The sequence below is a fragment of the Leuresthes tenuis genome, unplaced genomic scaffold, assembly GCF_036924035.1.
Source record: "Leuresthes tenuis unplaced genomic scaffold, fLeuTen1.0.hap1 SCAF_8, whole genome shotgun sequence".
NCBI classification, from domain to species: domain Eukaryota; kingdom Metazoa; phylum Chordata; class Actinopteri; order Atheriniformes; family Atherinopsidae; genus Leuresthes; species Leuresthes tenuis.
The window spans coordinates 11863978-11886084 of record NW_027325362.1 but is presented as its reverse complement, the minus strand read 5'-3'; the positions used below and the strand labels follow the sequence as shown (position 1 = coordinate 11886084).

The following is a 22107-nucleotide window of genomic DNA, read 5'->3' as shown; positions in this document are numbered from 1 at the left end:
TAGTATCTCCTTGACAAGATTGCTTGAGATCTGCTCAAAAGACAGTGGTGTGACTGGACATTTTTCCACCTCTCTACAACATAAAAACATGCAAAGCAATAAACATGTTTTAATACATACTTCTAAATTTAAAAACACATCTGTAGTTTTAGTTTCTTTTATTATGTGGATGACAAGGTGTACTTGAGTAGATACAGTCAGTGAAATTATGTCACCGTATTGACCGGGGTAAAATAAGAGAAGGGAAGGGAGGAAAAGAAACAAGTCCACTTTCCAAATTCATGGCCTTTTCCACCAGTAGTTTGGCCTGAATACACGGCCAACGGGGGAATGTTACAGTTAGGCTTATTGGCCATTAATCCGTGCTTCAGAGGGCCCAAAATCTTTGAAAGGTGGACACAACCTTGACAAGACGTCATTTTACGGACTTCCAAGAGTTCTGTCGTTAAATTGTGAAATGAAGGCTTAAAATGTCAACACAAACACCAACGTTCAAGAGTTTGACCTCTAGGGAGTGCCATTCCGTCAATTAGACCCAAAATGGGCTTTCTGGGTCATGGGGCATGTTGATTGCCCTGGTGCCAAAGGCAAAAAACAACCTAAGCTCATACTCAAAATAAAACAGGCCTATGGATCAACCTCCTGTGGCAAAAAAAGTAGACACGTGCTTTCGAATTCTTCACCAGGAGGACAACAAGGCTGTTTCTTCTTATACAGATAGACAAGTAGTAGGCTTAACTACACAGGTACGGTAAAAGCCCTATCCTCTGGAGACCCATATCTTCTAGTTGATTTTGTCCTGGAAAATGTACAAGTTGTTGGTGGCTGCCACAGCTATCACGTTATCTTTGGGGTGCCAGGCAGTGTGGAGGATCTTCTTGTTGAAGTCCAGGCTGTCCACGCTGATCTCATCCTTCTTCCTCTTGCCGCCGGTGGACACTTTACGTGGCTTGAGCGTAGCCCGCGGTTTGCTGCTCTCCCGGGAAGCCTCCAGTGTGATATCCCGCCTGGTGTTGCGGTCAAACATTCGGAAGAAGTTGTTGTAGGAGCCGGTCATGATGGCACTAAAGGAAGGAGAAGGAAAAAAAAAAAGATCGCGTTAACTGGCTTGCAAAGGGTAAAACCAAGAGTAGCAAAGTGACAAGAATTCCTAAAGATCCTAAAGATGTCGCCTGTGAAATGCTTACCTGTCACTGCCATTCCAGCAGCACTCAAACTTGTCAAAGATGCAGTCGTTCTCATACAACGAGCAGAGTTTACTGCGAAGGTATTCATGGACCTGAAACAACACATCACGAAAGCTAAATATCCACTAGAAAAATCTCTTCATCTGTTTGGATATCATCTAAGTATCAAAGAGTGCTTAGTTTACACAATACTTGGTCTTCTGCCCATCAACTCATGCTTTTTTCCCCCTTAAATCTCAGTGAATAGTGACATTTGTTTTTCTAATGAAAGTGCCCTCACATTACATGGCTCACAAACACCTTTGAGGCAGCAGTTTTTTTTCCCAGAGTCACAAGGAGCTTGCGTCCCAACCCCCCCCCCTCTTCTTTTTTTTTTTTTAAATGATTTTGAACTTCTACACAACAGCTTTGCTGGATTTAAGGAATAGTTTTCATTCAGAAGATCCAAATACACAACATACAAAATGAACCAAAACCTGAAAATGGGAATACAAACTGACTGAGTTCTACATCGAGGTTAGAAGCCATGGTCAAAGAGGAACTATTCAATGCATCCAACTATAATAACTCTTTTAACACAAGCCCCCCAAAAAGATGTCTTGAATTAGTGAGCTTTTTTTTTTTGTACTCAAGACCTCAGTAATCCGTACGCACCTGATACGTTTCCACTGGCCTGTTCTCCATGTTGAGGTCCCAAACTTTGACGGAGAGGTAGTCACGTGTCATCATGTAGCGTCCGCTGTGACTAAACTTCACGTCTGAGATGGAGGAGATGATCTCAGAGAAAAAGGACCGGCTGCTTGGGTCCTCAGGTTCCTCAAAGACTAAAAACACACACACACACAAAAAAAGTCCTTACATCTCTTCGCAGCCAGTCTCAGAGTCACACGTTCATCCGTGCCTAAAGAAAAACCGGCACTCTGCAAAAAAATGTTTTCGATGAACTCGCAAAACACTGCAGAACTCCAGCGGGGGTACTTACACTTTGTGTGCCTATCGCAGAGAGCCGCTGCTCGCATGTCACACAGGCGGATGGTGCCTTTGCTACTGCTGTACACAAATACGTTGCATTGGTGTGGATGGCACTCAGCAGCTGTGATTACTTCTGTCAGTTCCTCCATGTTGGCGGGCTTGATGTCTACAATATCTGGGGGACGCGCCGTTAAGGATCAAGCGGTCGTACGTTTCATTATGACAACAGAGCGCGTCATCTTAAGCCACATTTGCAACATCTGCTTTCCGATGATGAAAAAGGATACTAAAACTTCTGTCTGTGATTTCCAAGTGCCATAGATTTATTCTTAGGTCATCTGCCGAGAGGTAAGTTTCGTGATCACTATTTACAGAAATGGAATTAATGTGATAGGTGTGCGCATTTGCAAAGATCCTCCGGGGGCTTGCTTCTACCATAAGATCCATTGGCATCAGTACTGGTACCTGAAACGTACAAGGCATGCTCTTAAAAGCTATTTTACAAATATCATCACTCTTCACATGTATATGTGTGTATGAGGCAGGTCTGAGGTGCACATACCCGTAAAGAGGTGATTCTAAAGGGGTCTCTGAGTCGTCCGTCTTCATCTTTCAGGTTGTAACCTTCCGCTCGTTTATCTCGTTCACTTATTTTCCACAATTTGATAGTTTTATCTGACAGAAATTCCAATGAAAAGGGAGCGTTAAGTCACCGTTTCACATTCATAAATGGACAATCAATCCGTGCAGGTCGAAAACTCTTACCATTTGTTGAAAGTAGAAAGTGAGCAGCGTTTTGTTGGGGTAGCCATCTTATTTTATTAATTTTTTCTTCGATTTCTAAACTTTTCAAATAGTCAAATTCTGGCTCATGACTCTGAAAAGTGCTATAGACGTTGTACTCCCCACGCAGGTGCGGACGATTCTTAGACTGGAAGAAAAAGGAGATAGGAATACAGAATACATGAGTCACCAGGCATACACACATTTAATGCAACGTGGGGCCAGTAAATCACCTCTGGCAAAACACTTCTCTAAATGGATCTTACCTCCTGTTCATGTTGAAATATCACTACTCGGCCTCCTTTGTCTCCAGTTGCAAGTAATTCTCCAGAATAGTTGAACTCAACCGTTGAGATTATGTCAGCTGGAAAAAAAAAAGACATGAATGAGAGTGAATCCTGATTAGCAGCAGTCAACTAACCTAATGATTTTAACAATCAATAGCCACGTTTGACTAAATGGAACTGACATTACTGAGACCAGTGTCATTTGGTCTAGTTCTGATAGCTTAAAATAAATTTGGAAGATATCCGTAGCATCATTCTGGCAACTCAAAACAAGTAGAGATATTTGGGATTTATCTGAACTTGTCAGAATAATAACTACACATGTCTGAAACTTTACTGAGACTTGTCCAAGCGGTTTTGGGTTACATTGCTAATGAAAGACTTCCCACGCCATATTGTCCCAGCAGAGCCTTTGAACAGCACTGGCAGAAGCAATGAGGAGACGTATAGTTTGAAATGGCCATGCGACAATCACCTATCGTCTGACAGCAGATATCTGTCGTGTCATTTTGCCGAGTCTCGACTCATATTCGAAACACCCGTGTATTATTAAAAGCTAAAGGTTAGACTGTAAGAATCAATGCGATATCGCATAAATGTCCTTGAAAACAACTATAGGATTATTCTGACAAAAAACGTTGACTTAAGACACTTGAAATTTCAGGATGTAGATTTTCTGAGCTGAGAAAAAAATAGACATATTCAGGTGGAATTAAGACCAGTCACAATTCTGCTGGACATAGCTGGAACTTTAATCTACAACAGGTTCTAATTAACTTCCAGACATCAGAAATAGCAAATTTAATCACTTCTGGCTGCTTTTGAACATCTCCAACAGCCAAAAGGGTCCCCCTTTTAGGCTCCTGGGATCAACGTTTCCAAGATCAGTAATAATTTGCACAGACGCACTTGAAACCGAGTACATATAAATGAAAAATGGGGCAATTATTGCCCAGAACTAGTGAAACTGTGGATATCTGAAATGTGATTATTGACAAGATAGAATTGCATTACAGGTGCATGCATCACATACCCGAGTTAGTTACTAAATACAGGAAGGGCTATAATTTAGGCACACCAACAGCGAAATACACACGCAGTGTACATCCATCCAGGTATGAATGAAAACAAGCCATGATGTCACTCCACAATTTATGGACGCAGCACATTGACGTCATGGACACGGTCGCTCCCCTTTAATAGTTTAGCTGCCACCTAGCATACAGCTAGTTAGCGGCATTCAGCAATTTATAGGGTAAGGGCGTTTGCGCAATTGATCCACAAACAGACTTACACCAATCACGACAGCCGCATTTCACTACAACCTCTGTGTCAATTTCTCGGTAGCCAGAGTGCATCTTCATGGGAAGCCCACAGAGCACCATCATCAGTCCATCCAGCTAGCTGACAACCGTTTTAGCCTAGCCACCGAGCTAACGTTAGCTACATACCTTCCGCAACATCTTCATCTATGGCTCCTTTCACTTGAGAGAAACACCACTGAAAATCATTTCCTCCTGCAACTCCTGTAAAAAGAACATAGCGTTAGTTTGGATCTGGTTCATTTTTCTCTTGGCGATAAGATGACCTGACAGTGACACAGTTTGACAACTTAGCTTGCCAGGGCTACCGTTGGTTAGCCAACTTGCAGATTCAGGCCATCACACACACCAAGAGAGGTGGATCCTTTTCCTCCCTTCAAAAGTAGCTTACCCGCCATTGCTTCATTTAGCAGCTCTTGTTGTACACAGCTTCCAATACCTAATCAACCAACGCGGCTTGCTCGGGGAAATAGATAGCATCCACAATCAGTGTGAAGACTCGGCTCCAGATCTGTCAAGACCACGGAAATTATCCGTGATTTTTTTTTTCTTCCAAAATGGCGCAAAGTACATGGAGAAATGACGTCATGCACACATGCCACATCCTGGCTCCATCCATCCTCCTCCTGTGCATCACTTTCTTACATGTGCATTTCGTGTGCATCTTCCACAGACTCCACTTTATTTCCCTGGAATACATCGTCATACCACCGTATTGTATCATTTTGAAACCAACGTAGCCTTTTTCTGATGAATGAAACAAATGTTTTTCCAACGCTGTACAGCCCTACCGATTAAATCCAAAGCAAACGAAATCAAATTTAAATGAATAGCAAACCTGGTCATTTTTTTTACCATGTGCTCAAAGAGCAGATATATTTCACTGGTGTAATTTTCACAGCAACTAATATGTCAATGCATAACACATGTCTACTTTCAGATGACACAATTTATGATAAGTAGAACAAGGTATTTTTTTTCAATATTGTTTGTTAATTGTCAAGTCATTTTTGAGAGCAATGTCACTTAAAAATATTAGACAGAATGAGGTACCCCCTGCTTTTATTGGATGGTCACTTAGTGACATCTAGTGGCTAAATGCAGACAATCCAGTTCAGTTTTCCTGGGTCTGTTGTGCCTTCAATTAAATGCCTGTTCAACTTCAAGGCATTTCATTTTACGTCATAATGCCTTGTAAAATCTGAGAGGTCAAACAAGTCAGTGTTCATTTCAGTGGAAATAAACCATTGGGAGTAAGGGTAAGGATATGACTTATCATCCTGCCACATAGTTGCCACCTATACCGGAGTTAAGAGGGATTGCAGCAGTTCTTGAATCTTTACCTCAAGTAGGCTTTCTTGTCATGAATAAATGACCAGACATATGCTAGATTTCTGTAGAGAAAATGTTTTGCATAGTCTGATGAAAAAAAACATTCTAAGTGTGTGCAAACGGACCCAAACACTTTTCATTTTGTAGATTCGGACCTCACTCGGGACTAGACCGAGCACATTTACTGCATCGTATTTTGATGGACATACTCACAGGATTTGGCTTACAGCTCACAGTCTTTTGCAGTTGATTTAGGAACATTCCAGACCCTGTCTGAAAACATGCATGTGGGTGTGTTTCCAGCATAGATCATGTCCCTACATTTCCCAGCGCCTCCCTTCATCCTGCCTTCACTAAACATTTAGAGTTAGGGTTTTTTTCCCCTTACTGTTGCGTGTTCTTCCCTTACTCTGTCCCTTACACATCTCAAATCCTCTTTCACATTAAATTAAATAAGACCTGTTAGGTTGTGTGAGGAGGTCAAGGGTAAGCCTAATATCAGGGTTGGTTAAAGGGTTAGGGGAAATATTAATTTCTTTATTTGTCAGCTATAGGAAAAAACCTGTCAATGCGCAGCCAGTACATAAGAACTCTTGAGATTGATAATGACAATTTCCAACCTTATTAAACCTTTTTAACTCTGTCCAAATCACCCAATATAATGGTTTCCAATCAACACCAACCAAGTTTTTGTTGATGTGACAATTTAAAAACGGCATCGTTCAAAAAAAAAAGAAAAGTGACAGTAACACATTTTGCACTGTTGTTGCAGAAGTAAATCATATGAATGTTGCCATCAAACACTTATCCAGCAGAGACGCTATGATAAGACTTTATGAATAAAAACAACCCAAGCTTGTATCATATTCTAGACCTTATGCAATTAGCTGTGGGCTACATTTCCTGATTTAATGGAGGTCCCATCAATCTGCCGCTATGTAAAATCACAATAATGAGGGCATGCAGTTTTATTATGTGATACTACAAGTGCCAGAAAAAACAAGTTTTTATGTTCATTAGTAACACGAGGAATGGGAATATTGCTTTTATTATCTCCCATTTGACGCCATGTTCCACTCACCTTTAATTCATTCAACTATTTAATGTCGTATGATGTCATACGTGGGATGTTTGTCTGTTTGGGATTCTTCAATAGTATTCAGTCTGCCAACTAAGCATTTTCATTTCACAAGGAGTGTATTTTTCATGGATGAACAACATTTTTAAGCTATGTCAAAAATCAGCCTAAATGTGTCCTGTATGTTTATTTTGGACATTTCTTTTGTGTGTATCCCTCAGCACAGTGGTGCAAAAGTGAAAAAAAAAAAAAAAGGAGGGGGGGGGGGCAACGACACACAACAAATGTATAAACAAACACGAAAATAGATGTTAGAGGTGTGGTGGTCATTTTTAGTTTCATACTTATTTCTCTGGGAGAAGCACTCTCTGTAGGATGGGTGTTGTTGTGAATTGGGAATAAAATGATTGCCCATTGGGGTTGAATTTGCTATAAAAAAGTCTCATTCCAAAAAATATGGGAAAAAAAGCTCATGGAGCGTGAGAATGTGTGATATCTGGGCCGCATTTGGAGCAGATAAAATAGAATAAGCACATTTGTTCCTTTGAGTGCACCAGTTGATAGAAACACACCATTTATGTGCATACTAATATTTTCATTTAGCTGAAGATAAGGTCCTCTGTTTGCCTAATGCTCGATTTTCACTCTGCATCAGACAATAGCGTTGTGGCTTATGAAGAAGGATCATTAACAAAGAATTTGTTTCAAAAAAGGTCTTTTATCTTGTTTTATAAGCTATCTGTCAATTAAGGCAAACTGTGATCTTGTGCAAGAAGTGTTACATAGAGATGATACTGTATTGTGCCAACATGTTTTTGTTATGTTTTCTGTATCTGCAGATAGTCATAGAGGTGTCAAGACAATAAATAAGAGTGCACTCCAGAAGACCTGCACCAAACCTGACCAAAACCTTCTTTCCAGTATCTCCCGAGCTACACATCTTTCTCATCAATCACACAGTATATCCCATGGGAAGAAGCAGAGCAGAGGCCTCGAGGTTAGGCACACATAAACACACACATTCATGTACACAGCTATCCTTATTTGGACATGGCGTTGACTTCCATTCACTGTGTTCAGCCTCTCCCAAATCTCAACCCAAACTTTTCCCATAGCCACTAGCGATAGATAGATAGATAGATAGATAGATAGATAGATAGATGGATGGATGGATAGATAGATAGATAGATAGATAGATGGATGGATGGATGGATGGATGGATGGATGGATGGATGGATGGATAGATAGATAGATAGATAGATAGATAGATAGATAGATAGATAGATAGATAGATAGATAGATAGATAGATAGATAGATAGATAGATAGATAGATAGATAGATAGATAGATAGATAGATAGATAGATAGATAGATAGATAGATAGATAGATAGATAGATAGATAGATAGACCTGGAGCCTTGGAAATGTCATAACTTTAAAACTTCTGAGCATGGGTGAAAAATGAATTTTGAGCCCTTAGTGTGAAACATTTGGCACCGTGGGCCAAAGTAGCCATTGCACATTGTGGAGTGAAACTGCACTGGATAGGGGGAGATAAGTTTTAGATCATCAGCAGATGGCCCAACAGAGTTGTGTTGAACAGCTATTACTTTAAGAACTCTACCCTCTAAAACACCTTTGACTTTTCTGTGCACCAAAAGCATTTGTACTTTGCTGGCTTCAACTTCTGGTTAAATGGAGCACTGCGCAGCTGTCTGTCGTCACTTGCTGAATAGAGAACAAAGACGTCTTGATTTGAAAGCAATAGGTGTGTGGGTGGGTTATAGATATTCAACTAATGATCAAATTAAAATAGAGAGTTTTTATTCTAAGAATTTACTCCAAAAGTGTTTTTTTCCCCCTCACATTCATTTGATTAGGCCTGTGTTTGTCGTCACAACATGTTACAAATCAAAGTGTATCAAATTGCAGCCTGAACTTGCACTACATACTTTAAAAAAAAAAGAAATGCTTTCTTTTCCCCATCAGCGTGTAAAGGTAAAACTGTGGAATTAAGCCTGATTTGTGTTTTAATAAACTGCACAGCTTAATTGTTGTGTACATTAGATTCTTCACAATTTCACAGGTTCAGTGTTTTGGTTGTGACGATGTGTGTGTATTGCAGCGCCGTAGCTTCATCAGGTATAAGGAGAGGTGTTGACTTTATTCCGAGCCTCCAGTAACACCACTGACTCTGATAGTTCCCCATCCCCGTGGGAATTCATTATAAGACAGCTAGAGGCTGCTTGTGGATGGTTACTGTGCTGCCCGTATGTTAACTTGTCGCTATCGCGCAAGGCAAACATGTGGTGCAGCTGCTTTCTCTGGCTGTGGGCAACCTGGAGAGATTGATTGGTGAGCCTTCTGTTTTATCCAGGATCAGGGCCACATTCAGTAGACATGGTGCCTCCGGAGAAGCAGCCATTTTCCCCAGAAAATATGGCTCATTACCAGCACAGACAAAATGAAGGTATATTGACTTTTTAACATCTTACAACACACCTATTCCTGGGCCGTTTAACAACAAGCGGTTGTTTTTCCTAGAAATCTTTACTTCATCGTATTGTGTGGCTGAACACAAAAGGGGCTCGAGATTTTAACACGATTCTTAAGTCTAAAGACTAACCAACCCCAGCCACTGTACTCATCTGTTTTGGTTTACTGAACACCTTTTTGAGACACATTACAGTAAATACCCATACACTTTCATTTACAGCCAACACACACAAACAAACACATCCCCTCCCCCACATGTGGTCCATCAGACAGTTTTTAACACAAACCATTGGCCAGTGGATGTGTCTACTCTGCTCAGGGGCATTAGCTCTGTCCAGACCCTCAGTCTTTACACACACACTCACACGTACACACTCAAACAGTAAAGTCAAACACAATCAATTATTCAAGAGTCTTGTTTTGGCTCATGTGTTTTTTCTTATTATTTTGGTTTATTCTGTTGCTTCTGTGGCATCTTCTGGCAACCTAACAGCCAGGAGGTCATGTGAGGCCTCATGACTTGAGGTCTGTAAATGTCTTTGTAATTTAGATAGCAAAGTGTAATTTGCATACACACCCTTCAACATTGTCTCATTGTCTGCGGGAGATTATTTTTGCGGCTCTCCATAACTGAGGGCTGTCAAAGACCTGGTTTGTCAAGCAGACCTTTGTCTCATGTTTAAAACCCTCCATGAGTTGGACATTTTTAAGTGTGGTCATTGGATATAGTTAAGCCACACATGGAAGTGCACAAGTGGTCAGAGCAAACTGTCCCTTAGTTTCTTTATTTCTTTATCACTGGTACAGCTCTTGTGCCTTCCTGTGTGAGCTCCAGTATCTTTTATACAGTTCACTTCCCGGACATAGACTGTCATTCTTCAGTGTGCAAATTTGTGCACTAGATGGCACTATGGTACTTATTATTCTGTGCCAGTAGATCATTTCCATTTTGGAGGAAAAATGAATGTGTATATGTGTTTTACTGACACAAATTGTGGTTACAAACAGCCTGTTTTCCCTAAACTGATGATGGTAGTTTCATAAAGAACTCCATACCAACTCATATTAATTAATCAACAGTTGACCTATAAGCTCAAGGCAACTGTTATAATTTCAAGTGCCGAAGTTTCATATGAAATATGGATTAGAATACTGAGCTGGACTTGTGTTGATCATTAAAGTTTTCATCTGAACTCCAAGTCTGCTCTACCTTGACAGGTATTTTTTTTAAAGGCTCAGCTGCACATCAAACAGAACACACTCTCCTGAATCAATGAAAATAGAAAAGAATTTCATTGTAGGGATGTATTAGATGTGAATCCTTGCAGTGATGATGTCCTTGTAAGAGATCATATTGTAAATAAGATGGGTTAAATTGCACTTGTAGCTTCCCCTCAAACAGTCAAGCTGATTCTCTCCGGGGGGACAAGAGAGTGCTGCAGACTCTTCCTCTAATAACGGTAGACAATGAGATCCCAGCTCATAACATAGGCCTCCACTATATAGAACAAGTAGTGGGGGCTTAGCAGCTAATAAAGTGGCAAGTCTTCAAATCCATGTCAGAGGAGCAGGGTGCCACAGGGACCTTTCATAACACTTGTATGTGCAGGTTCCATTGCAGTGTAAAGGTTACACATCCACATTGTACTGATCTAACTTGATGAATTGCCTTAAGCCTCACAAATTTCAAGGTTGTGTTTCTTATTTAAAGAAGCAGAACTGAATAATTCTCCCACTCTCTGGAAGATGACAGGCGCAGGCATGAGTGTGGAATAAATGTTTGAGATCCAGCAGGAACATCTACTGCGCAGGCTTCTCCGTTGAACGTGACAAATGGGAAACGCGGGGTTGAACATGTAATTTGATTTCGTTGTTTTATATCTGATAAGCTTGTTTTGGCACAATTCTGTGCAGGTAATTTTGCTTTTCTAAATTACAATACACGTCGATTTTGTCAGCTGAATCCTGCTGCCCTCTGAGTTCACAAACACACAGTCTCGGTAATTAGCCTTGATTGCCTGGTCTATGTTTGATAAATTGTCACTCCCGCTTTCTCTCTAGTGAACCTGTCCTTTACTTGAGCACAGACACTCCTCCAGCATTTCCACCCACTTTGTTTGTGAGTCTTTGATCCACAGTATTCCAGTTAAAGTTACACCCATGTGCTGCAAGTTGAAACTTTCAGTATTGTTGCTCAGGGGAACCTTATACCCGTGGCGCCTTCTGCTTTTGTCCTTCCCTTTAGCAACAGAACTCTCCTATGGTCCTGGACAAAAGACTACTCACGACACCATTTTATGATCTCTGTGATGATACCGTTTCCTTCTCCCGCTCGCATGTTACCTCTGTCTGCCCATTTCAATCTACAATGTTATGTCAAAAAACATCATTAGGGGTTCTCCCTTGAGACAATTTTTGATTGGGAAGGAAGGGGTGAGGGAGTAAAAAAAAAAAAAAAAAGAGAGAGAGAGAGAGACATATTTTATTCTGAGATGCAGCATGAAAACAATTCAAATCAGTGCTTTTATGCAAAATAACATGAGAGCATAAAAACAGATGCCAGCAAGTTTATAATTTAATCATAAAACACAAAAACTTTTTTTTTTTTTAATTATGTTTATTTGCAGTATATCAGCAAGACAATACAGATGAGCTTGCATGCTGTTGATTGTTTTTGTGCACATACTTGACATGCATATAAATTTGTTTCTGTGTCAAGTTATACATGCATGTTAGACATAATGGACGCAACATTAAAAACCCTTCTCTCGAACAACAACACAATCTGGTGTATAAAACACTTAAAGGCAAGACCAACAAATATAGTATATTGAAGCAGAGTGTAAAGTGCTGCGATGTTTTGCCTCTCCAGTTTGTCTAATCACTATGTGAGTGAAACATTCATGGTACACCAGATCAGTTCAATATTTAATTTCTCAACAAAGACTACATGATGGAACAGATGCTCAAACTTTGTATGTTTCTCAAGAGAGCAAAACTCACTTTCATGGAGCTATTGAGTACAGAGTCTCTGATTGTGTACAAGCCTTGTGTTGACTTCTTTGGGCTCGTCACCTGCGTGCACTAAACATTTAGTCATGGATAAAAAGATGGTCAAACATATACTAAGTGTGCACAGTGAGTCAGTGTTCCAACCATGTACTGAATTCATCAATTGTTTACATCCAGGGGCACTGAACACTCATATGTGGAATCACATTAATGATGCGCCAAGGTTGCCCTTTATGTCACATTTCAAGTGAAAATTTGACTTGGCATGTTTACATAGGATTTCTTCATCTTCCTATTTAAACCCCTATGGGCAAGCTGAAGGTGAGGGGAACTAAGATTATTATCCCCCATATCTCAGAGGAGCTTTTCTTCATGCACACCCTCACAGATGTCGACATTTGGTTAGGCGGTGTACATAGAAGCCCCAGATTATCTAGCGCTTCAGGAAGTCTGTTTAGCTGAAGTTAGGAGTGGTTACTTTGCTGCACCTTATTAATTTACTCTGGTGTTTTGTTACCTAGAGACTTGTGTGCTTAACCATACATCTGTGTCAGAAAGAGTATATGAGAAAAATTTTAGACTGAAAATTGCTATCCACCCCAAAGCAGATTTTACTTCTACTGATGTTCACACTGATAGACTCAACTTGTGCAGATGTAGACCTATACTCACAGGAAGCATAACAGATGGTGTACTATATGTCATAATGCTATAAAATCCAACAAGAATTGACAATTGAAATCCCACCCTGGAGTTTGCCTCTTTTAGCTTTGGCATAATCTCCTCAGGATTTCAATTGCAAAGTCAAAGAGAATAGTCTAGCACATGGGGACTAGTTATCTGGGGCAAATGCGGTCTAAGGTTGACAATGCAAGGGCTATGTTTATGTGCATCACACTTGCTATACTGAATGTTTCCCAGAGTGCAAGAACATCCTCCCCTGAATTCTATTCCTCTTCCCACGTCCCAGTGCTGCCGTGGAAAGTAGGCCAAGTGAGCACCAGGGCGTTGCTTTTTTAAGATGATCAGTTTGTCAGTGTGTTTTTGTGTGTGCTCAGGACGGCTATTCATGTGGCTCGACTCGGTAGAACAAAGAGCAGCATTATACAATTTGCAGCACTTCCAACTGCAAGGAAAATGGGAGAGGTTGGAAAATAGGGACAGGACAAGTGTGGATGAAACAAAGACGAAATCTGGCTTGTACTCTAATTCATTTACTTCCTCTTTTCCACCTCTTTGTTGCAGCAAAAAGGTCCCTTGCCAGTAACACTCCTCTGCAGGTTCATACTGTACTCTGGCTGGCATGGATTATTTTTAGCTATTGCTATGCAGCTTTCACCTTGACTCTGTCTTGACATCATAATTAACATTTCTGTTAATAGTAGCACAGTTCAATATTAATAAGGATCTCCGACTAAAATCAAAATCAGTTGCATAGTGGTGATGAATTGTGCTGCTTTGCTTCCCGTCGCTATCAAAGGATGGGAGTCCCTGTAGAAATGAATTGGAAGCACTGATGCAACACGTTGCAAATATACATTTTGATGGGAGTAACTTGAGAATTGTTGGACTCTTGCAGGTGGGTTAGTATGACTGTAACTTGGCAACACCTCCATAACAGGGGTCAGCTGGTGAATTAAAGTTCTCCAGAGTGCTGAGGGAAAGGCTGCTACCTGTTTGGGAAAGCACAGGTGCTCACAAAAATTAAAGAAAACAACCAGGTTAAAGCTGATGCTTCCCGTTTAAAAGGCCAGGTGCAACATGTGCCCATAACACATCTACTTATGAGAATTTTAAAGGGCTTTCAAAGTCAGGTTTATTTTTCACCTATTTTTCTATCTGGCAGCAGGGCACTCGCATTATGAGCAAATATGGTCCCATTTAAGGCTGAATAATCAAATTTGCCTCACTTCCATCAACGCCAGCGAGAAATGTGAGACGGCATGGACTTTTTTAAATAAGGAATTTTAGATAGGCCCACAAAACAGTGATGGACACAATCGAGACGGGGCTGCATAAGAGCGAAGGTACCCAGGGTATTTGGTCATGTGTATTTTGGTCTAAATTTCCAGGGGATATTTTAGATGTTAATAGCCCTGAAGTGGTCTCGGTTTCTTATTTAATTTCTCTCGCCTTCTTTAAATGTAATTCGCCCACAGACTGCGCCGCGAGGCTCTAAACCGCGCAGAAACTCTCTCATCATTTCCACAGCAGAATGGAAATGCAAATTGTGCGCACGGGCAATGCCCTTGACAGAACTCACCACTGCACACAATTAACATGAGCACTCTGACAGAAGTTGGTGACGAAATGTGAGGTCACACCAGCACTGAGTCAGAAAATGTGCTTGTATTTGTTAGAGACAATAACACAACAAAAATCACAGAAGTAAACTCTATAATAATAATAATATTAATGGTCATGGTGATAATGATAATATTTCATGACGTCTTTCTTCTCATTATTATTATTTTTTTTTTAGCTCTGCACGATTATATTTTGAAATCTATGAAAAGAATAAATAAATGTACACTATTTTCCTTTTGTCAGCATTTTTAGCATGAAATCTCTTGGAAAAAAATCTATTTTTTTCACAATTGCGGCTGTTTGTCCTGCTTTCAGATGGCATTTTGTTGTATTTGGGGGGGCTGCAGGAGCAGGACCTGATGGTGATGGTTAATCCTACGCTGAGATTTAGCCATCTTGTCACTTCAGAACACAGCTGCCTCGAATCGACACAATAATCTCAAGTGTAACCAACGAGGGGCGCTGTCCGTCTATCAGCCATTACAACTTGACACGGATAGCCCTGCAATGATTGATCTCATCACTCGTGCCCATTTGTGTTTTACCGCTATAATTAAAAATAACGGGCAAACTGTATTTTAATATGATATTTGAATATGCCAAATCGAATTGCGGACGCGCATTTATCAGGCCTGTCTTTTCGCTGCTGGAGTTTTCAGCGAGGCTTTTTGTTCCAAAGCAGAATTAACCTTCTTCTTTTTTTGTTACTAAAATAATTTAAGAAATAACAAACAAAAAAACAACAACAAACAAAAAACAAGCAGTTAAATGCCCCATTTTTGCCACGTGTGAGAAAATGTAAAATCCCAGAATTAAGCTTGAGCTCTGATGACTAAACCACAAGCCACGAACAGAAGATTAAAATAAAGGGTGCAGGTTCTAGCCTTCATATATGGATTTTCTTGTGCGCCGTAACTTGCACCTAACGTGTAAATAAAGACGTGAATAGATAAATATCGCAGTTAGTGCATTTCGAGCTAAATAAAGTACACCTAAAAATGTTTGTTGAGTTGCTGTAAACAGTAAGTGGGCACACATTTGTTTCATTTGGAACGATGCGTAACTGTAGGCGGATTTGATTAATATTTAATCGAAAAGAAGATCACTTTAAAACAACCTGCGTGATAAAGCCGTGAGCGAGCTTGCTTGCTTCGTGGGTGCTAATAAGATTTCCTTCACCCTCCTCTTTTTGCCAATCAATCCATTAGGAAACAATGCAGGTGAGTATAATGAAAGTGTTGTACCAATAAAGTGCATCGATGGACAGCTGGGCAGCGGCCGGCTGATTGACTTTGCCTTGACATCTGGGAGGCCCGCTGGCCCCTGGCACGCGTATAGGCTGATGTCGCCATTTACATGCAAATTTAAGGAGATCATGAGGGCCTCACCCCGTAAATTCACACAAAAAAGAAGACGTCACCCGCAATACGGAGGAGGCTCGTCCCGTCGAGACGGGAGGTCTTCCAAGTCACCCCGTACATTTTTATTGGAGAGCACGCGTCCCGAGGAGTTTGGTTTTGATATCAGTGTTCGGGCTCAAATCTTTGGGGGTTCATTCATTGTGGTCACTGAATAGAAGAGAGAGAGATTACGGGCCCCCGTGTCATCAGCCGGTCATTTAAACGAGCATTCAGCCTGGCTCAGCGCGAAGATGCAAGATATGAGAGACAGTTTGCACTTGTTTCCTCTCTTGTTACCCATCACTTACCCCCAGCATGCTGTTGAGAAACAGGATTTTTATTATTTATTTCTTTTTCGGGTTGAGCGATAAGAAAATGACTAAGATCCTGAAATATCGGCGCCGGTGCAAAGTTTTCAAGCATGCAAACATCAAAACAAACGGGGATCAACACTTCTTTTATTTTGATGCTAACATTTCACCTAATGATGGAGAGCGCATTTTCCACGGTGTAAGCCCTCCACGCAGATGATCCCACAGAATGAGCTGAGACGGATTCAGGCTCCGCGCCTCAGTGTGTGCAGCAGCTGACTCCCTCTCTCCACGTCCAGATGGCTCCTGCACACAGATTTGCATTCATTTTCCTTTAATATCTTCTGAAATAGCGGGACAGCTGCATTTGTTGTCAAATACGGTTTAAAACTCCCTTTCAGGACAGCATCGTTACCTACGTGACGGGTGTGGAGATCCATTTTCCCTCTCCAGTCAACAGTATCAGATCTAAGAGGATTTGTCTCAAAGTCGCCTAATTTGATAATCAGATTTAAATCGCCTTGGTGCGTGTAATCAGGGGTTAAGTTCTAATAAGCGACTTGAAACTGTGCAAAAAGCACCGTGAGTTATGTGCAAGAAATATATATTTGCAATGTCGGTGGAACAGACAAAACACTGACAACACGCGCCATCAGAATTATCAAAGAGCACCCTTTGAAATGTCCATGAGATTTGGATTTCGTTTTTACAAATTGTAACTTGTCTTCCTCTTTTTAGACTTAATACCCCACCACCCCACCCCCAACCACCACCAAAAAAAGTAAACAACAATAAAAGAAACACACCTTCATTTTGTGACTGTGAAATTTGGCAATAGATTTTGTAGAGGTGAAAGCAACAGCTTATAATTCACTTATCTTTGGCAGCAGCTATTAACCCTCAGCACCAGCTAGATAGATTGCTCAGGATATAGCACACATCTCTCTTCCTCGCACCCTCCCCTCTCGCCCTCCAATCTCTCCCCCTTTTCACCACTAATGAACCGGATTGCCTGGTTGTCCCTCTCGGACAGAGTCGGACATGGAGGCAGTTGGCTCTTTAAAAATGATTAAGATGTTTCTGATGATTACCGATTTTACGGGACGTGCGTGAAATGAGGAGGACACACAACAACGGGCTCCCCGAAGTTTGTTTAATGCTGTGAGACACCATTGACTCAGATTTCTGGTCCTCAAAAGAGGTCAGAGGACCTGACTTCATCTCCACTAAAGAAAGGCTGCTTTATCTCAGCGTAAAAAGCTATAACTCACGAGTCATTTCCAAACTTTGTTCGTGTTTTATTTCTGGCGCGGGAAGTTAAAGAAGTCTCTTTGCCACGCACAGTAAAAACAACTGAAAGTCAATTATCAGCTGTCTGAAAATTATCAATGACAATTTAATGGAAATGAATAGATTCCTAATCACACGTGATCCTCTGAAATGAGTGTTACAATGACATATCACCTACAATAAAATACCGCCCAGCGTAAGGTTAAAGTGTACAAAAAGAAACACTTTTGTCAATTATATTAAGAAACATCAGTTGCTATTTACTGATACATGATTTATGGCCTGCATTCTCACAGATACTGAGATGCTTTCGATACACCAGTGAACAAACAATCTCATCAAGTCCGTTTGGAATAATGCAAGCAAGCCTAAACGAATAAATATATCAAAATCTATTCATTTTCTTCCCGCACAATAAAACTGATCACGGAAATTGTGATCATTAGGCCAGCTAGAAAACAATAAGCAATGAATCCTGATCCCGAGTTATTATTATGCAATTTCTTTTATTATTTTTCTCCTCATTATGTGTGATGGTTACAACCGGTTGAATTTTCCATATCATTAAAAAAAATCAAACTCACCACATATAGGGCCTAAGCAAGAGGAAAAGTGGAGCGAATGAGTGTTCTCAGGCTGCTGCACTATAGGGCTGTACCCGTACAGTGGAGCGCCGCTGCCTGACAGGAACAGTCAGAGCTCCATATATGGTCAAAACCCCGCCCCTTCAGCGTCATATTCTGACAGCGCCTCTCCCGTGGGTCTAGAGTTTTGGCTCCCGGGAAAGATTTCAGTCCTCGGGGAAAGAGGGCTTAGTTTTGCATGTTCCCATCCATCCTGCACGACGCGAAAGGGCCCCTTATCCACCTCTCCTGTGTACAAGGAACACCTCCACTGGTGATCAGCCTTTGCCTGTGTTTGTCTTGTGGAGAAGCAGCAGCACCTTTTTCAGGAGTGGGTTTTTTATTCTACAAGAAGTCCTGAAGGTTTTGGATGCGGTGCTTCAGGGATGTGGGCACTTTGAGAGCAGCATCACCCACAAACACAAACAACTGCCATCGATTTTTCTGTGAATAGCACAAAAAAAAAAACAGAAAGAAAAAAAGAAAAAAAACAGAGGAACAATAGCAACACAAAAAATCTTGTCTATTGAACAATTCACTTTTCCAGTCTGTGGATACCGCTCTAACTAAGTACAGCACTTTGAGAATTGTTCACATCGGACGGACTGAAGAGGGAGGCAAGACCTGTGGACCGGGTTTTCCCTTGCAAGTCTGAATCGGCTCTCGCTACTTATCCCGAGAAGAAACCCTGAAGGATAACACGCTTGGACGTTTATTTCCTTAATTTCGCAGGAGGCTCTTTTTCACGCAGATTGTCCTAAATGTTTGGGATTCAGGAAACTATACCGCGGGGTGGGACGACGATGAAGGAGGAACCGCTGGGTGGACTGAACTCGGTCCGCTCCTGGATGCACACAGCTGGGGTGGTGGATGCAAACACAGCCGCCCAAAGGTACGCATGCCAAAAGCATCTGATTTTTCTCACGCATTCCCTCCTCATCATATCGACCTCTCAATCCCCTGAATACTCTGTATCAATTACGGTCTCCCAATAAATGCCCCCCCTTCGGCTTTCCCTTCTTTCATTACATCAGATTACCCATTATTGTGACAAATCAAGAAATCTCCCCCGTACCCAAGCGTGCTTCTGCATCTCCAATGTTTCCATCAGCTTCTCCATCATCTAGTATCCCCGGTGTCCGCTGCTTAACCGAGATGGTCTCTTGTTTTCTCCCCGCAGCGGTGTCGGCTTGGCACGGGCACATTATGAAAAGCAGCCCCCTTCCAACCTCAGAAAATCCAATTTTTTCCATTTCGTCCTGGCGCTGTATGACAGACAGGGTCAGCCCGTGGAGATCGAAAGGACAGCTTTTGTGGACTTTGTGGAGAAAGAAAAAGTAAGCGCTGCGTTTTCGAAATAAAATGCAACCCTGCACATAATCAGCACATGTATCGAAATTATGTTCTTTGAAATGGCAATGGGTTACTAAGGGAAGTCACGTGCAATATTGATTTTTTTTTTAAAAGACAAAACTCAATTCGCTGATGACAGCGAGTCGTTTTAAAGACTGAAGCCGTTTCTCTTCTTTAGCGTAGAAAATGCACACATAGATACGTTTGCCCGAGACACAGACCGGTGGCTGTGGCGGGCAGTTGTTTTATTGATGCTGATTTTCACAAACTGTTGTTTTCTGCAGGAACCAACCAGTGAAAAAACTAACAATGGGATACATTACAAACTACAGTTATTGTACAGTAATGGTGAGTGAAACTGTCATTAATATTTTGCAAACACGTGCAAAACCATGGTTTTCTAACCATAGTTGGGCTGTGTGCATAAAAGCACTCATAATAATAATAATGATTATAATAATAATGATAATTATAATAACAGAGCAGTCTACGCTGTTTTTAAATGAATTTTTATCACTGTTTGAATTCTTTATATACACTATGGAACTTTTTGGATTTTCTTCTTCCATTCATTGCCAACAATTCCTCAAAATTCACAATTGCTCCCCCCTTTTTTTTTTTTTCTCCCCAGGCGTCAGAACAGAACAGGATCTTTACATACGGCTAATCGATTCCATGACGAAGCAGGTAAGCTGCTGTTACACTTGTTTCCAACCTTGCACACATCCACTGGTGTAAAACCTTTACGCGCCGTGCAAATCGCCACCCCTGAGGTCCACACACCACTCTAAATCTGCCTGCGAAATCTGCAGCTTGTGGCACAGAATAAAATCAAATTACAGGAGTAATAAGGAGAGACAGCCTCCATTTTGACTGTTTACGTTTGACCCTATCATATTGCAAGACTCTAAAGTCAATTTCACTCCGAGTTGGACTCCTTTGTGGGCTGTTTGTCCAGCATTAAAGTTTAAACACTACCTCTGCTCCATGCGATCTGGTTTGTCTTTTCTTGCGAAGTGTCAGAGGTCACGCTCTAAATGTGTCTTAAAAATCTGCATGGAATTTTACATTTTGCGTAATTGAACATAGATGGCTTTGCAGAGGTGCGTTTCAGTCATCTTCTTAAAAAAAACCAAAACATTTGGGTGACTTCTAGTCCAGGATCCAGTTTAATCAAACGCAAATTATAATTAGTAAATATTATGATGATAGAAATTAAAACACACGTCTTGATTTTCCATTCATATTTTTTTGGGGGGGGTATTAAAGAGAGGGTTTAGGTAGAACCTTTGGAATAGAGCCGTGAAGCCTGGACCACTGGTCACAGACAACATTCCTGTGTGACTGATCCGAGTCAATGACGCAGAACAAGCAATTTATGGATTTCTGTTGCTACAGCTGCAAATAGCGACATAAATCAAACCAATATAGATAATCGCCCCGTTTCCATAAAAAAGGAAAAAAAAAATGAAAGAAAAGAGATACAAAGTAGACGAAGGGAAAAAAATCAGCAGGTCAAAAAAGACAGCTTTTAAAAATAAGAGAGTGATGCGACCTGGTTCAGATATGTCACTTTTTCAAAGTCATTTTCTCCTGCTGGCCTGAAGCGACTTGGGAAAATAAAATAGGGGTAAAAAAAATAATAAAAAAATATAAAAAATGTATTAATGGCAACAGAACAAAAAAATATATATTAATAAAAACAAACAAAAAAAGCCCCCCTCAAAAAACACAAACATTAAACATCTCCGTCATTATTTGAGGTGTTTTTATTTTCTTTTTATGATGTGCTGAATTTAGTCAATAACGCGGCGCTTTGCTCGCATTTCCACTTGGTGCCGGTTCAGTATGAGGGAGTAAAGTGTCTATCCTTAGAAATGGAGGAAGGAGGGAGGGATCGAGGGAGGGAGAGAAGAGCGGCAGAACTGATAGCTCCACGCCATCTGTTTCAGCCAATGCTCAAAAATTACTCAACCGTACCGCCAGACACCGCTTTTTATCCACAGAAAGATCATTGTTAGCGGCTCAAAATAAACAACAGATTGCCCATTAACACTTTCCCCCAAATATCCCCAGATTATAAGCATATTGATGACACTTCTATTGGATCTCTCCTTATGAAAATCTCTGTGTCTGTCTGTGGGAGCTACAGGATATTATCGAGATTAATAAAAGAAAATACTGTTTAATGTTATTTCTTATTATTTATATAATGAAACGATTAATCTCACAATCGGATTTCTTCACAACTGATGTCTCCAATAAATGTTGTCTTGTACTGTATAATACAACATATCTTTTCATATTTTTGGCAATTGTTTTTTTTAAATGATAGTGTGTTGTATTAGTGTTTA

General features: G+C 40.8%; 3 protein-coding genes across 10 annotated transcripts in view; 1 reads left to right on the top strand and 2 right to left on the bottom strand.

The window, feature by feature from the left end:
- The window catches only part of edrf1 (erythroid differentiation regulatory factor 1), a 447039-nt gene that overhangs the window by 10864 nt on the left and 414068 nt on the right, over window positions 1-22107 (bottom strand). The gene's annotated exons all lie outside the window — the stretch shown is intronic.
- Window positions 144-5121, bottom strand: LOC140312946 (serine/threonine-protein phosphatase 2A 55 kDa regulatory subunit B delta isoform). Its single transcript, XM_072390846.1, has 10 exons — window positions 4943-5121; window positions 4681-4755; window positions 3209-3306; window positions 2925-3090; window positions 2722-2834; window positions 2447-2624; window positions 2170-2334; window positions 1842-2011; window positions 1188-1279; window positions 144-1064 (listed from the first exon to the last, which is right to left on the bottom strand). Exons 1-10 carry the CDS (start codon window positions 4947-4949, stop codon window positions 785-787), a joined length of 1344 nt encoding a protein of 447 aa, XP_072246947.1. The 5' UTR covers window positions 4950-5121; the 3' UTR covers window positions 144-784.
- The window catches only part of ebf3b (EBF transcription factor 3b), a 66910-nt gene continuing 63356 nt past the window's right edge, over window positions 18554-22107 (top strand). For 3 of the 8 annotated variants that reach the window (XM_072390841.1, XM_072390840.1, XM_072390838.1), the window contains exons 1-4: window positions 18555-19292; window positions 19581-19737; window positions 20038-20101; window positions 20385-20440. In XM_072390841.1, the coding sequence (XP_072246942.1) occupies window positions 19162-19292; window positions 19581-19737; window positions 20038-20101; window positions 20385-20440 (408 nt within the window). In that variant the 5' untranslated portion in view covers window positions 18555-19161. Of the gene's footprint in view, window positions 19293-19580; window positions 19738-20037; window positions 20102-20384; window positions 20441-22107 lie in introns of all 8 variants that reach the window. The other 5 variants (XM_072390843.1, XM_072390842.1, XM_072390845.1 and 2 more) reach the window with 3 other exon arrangements.

Bases quoted from the DNA above. Each gene is read 5' to 3' on its own strand.
- LOC140312946 (XM_072390846.1), bottom strand. The intron at 2,625-2,721 runs GTATGTGCACCT...TGTACGTTTCAG, and splicing joins TTAGAATCACCTCTTTACGG to GTACCAGTACTGATGCCAAT. The intron at 1,280-1,841 runs GTGCGTACGGAT...GTGTTGTTTCAG, and splicing joins GGCCAGTGGAAACGTATCAG to GTCCATGAATACCTTCGCAG.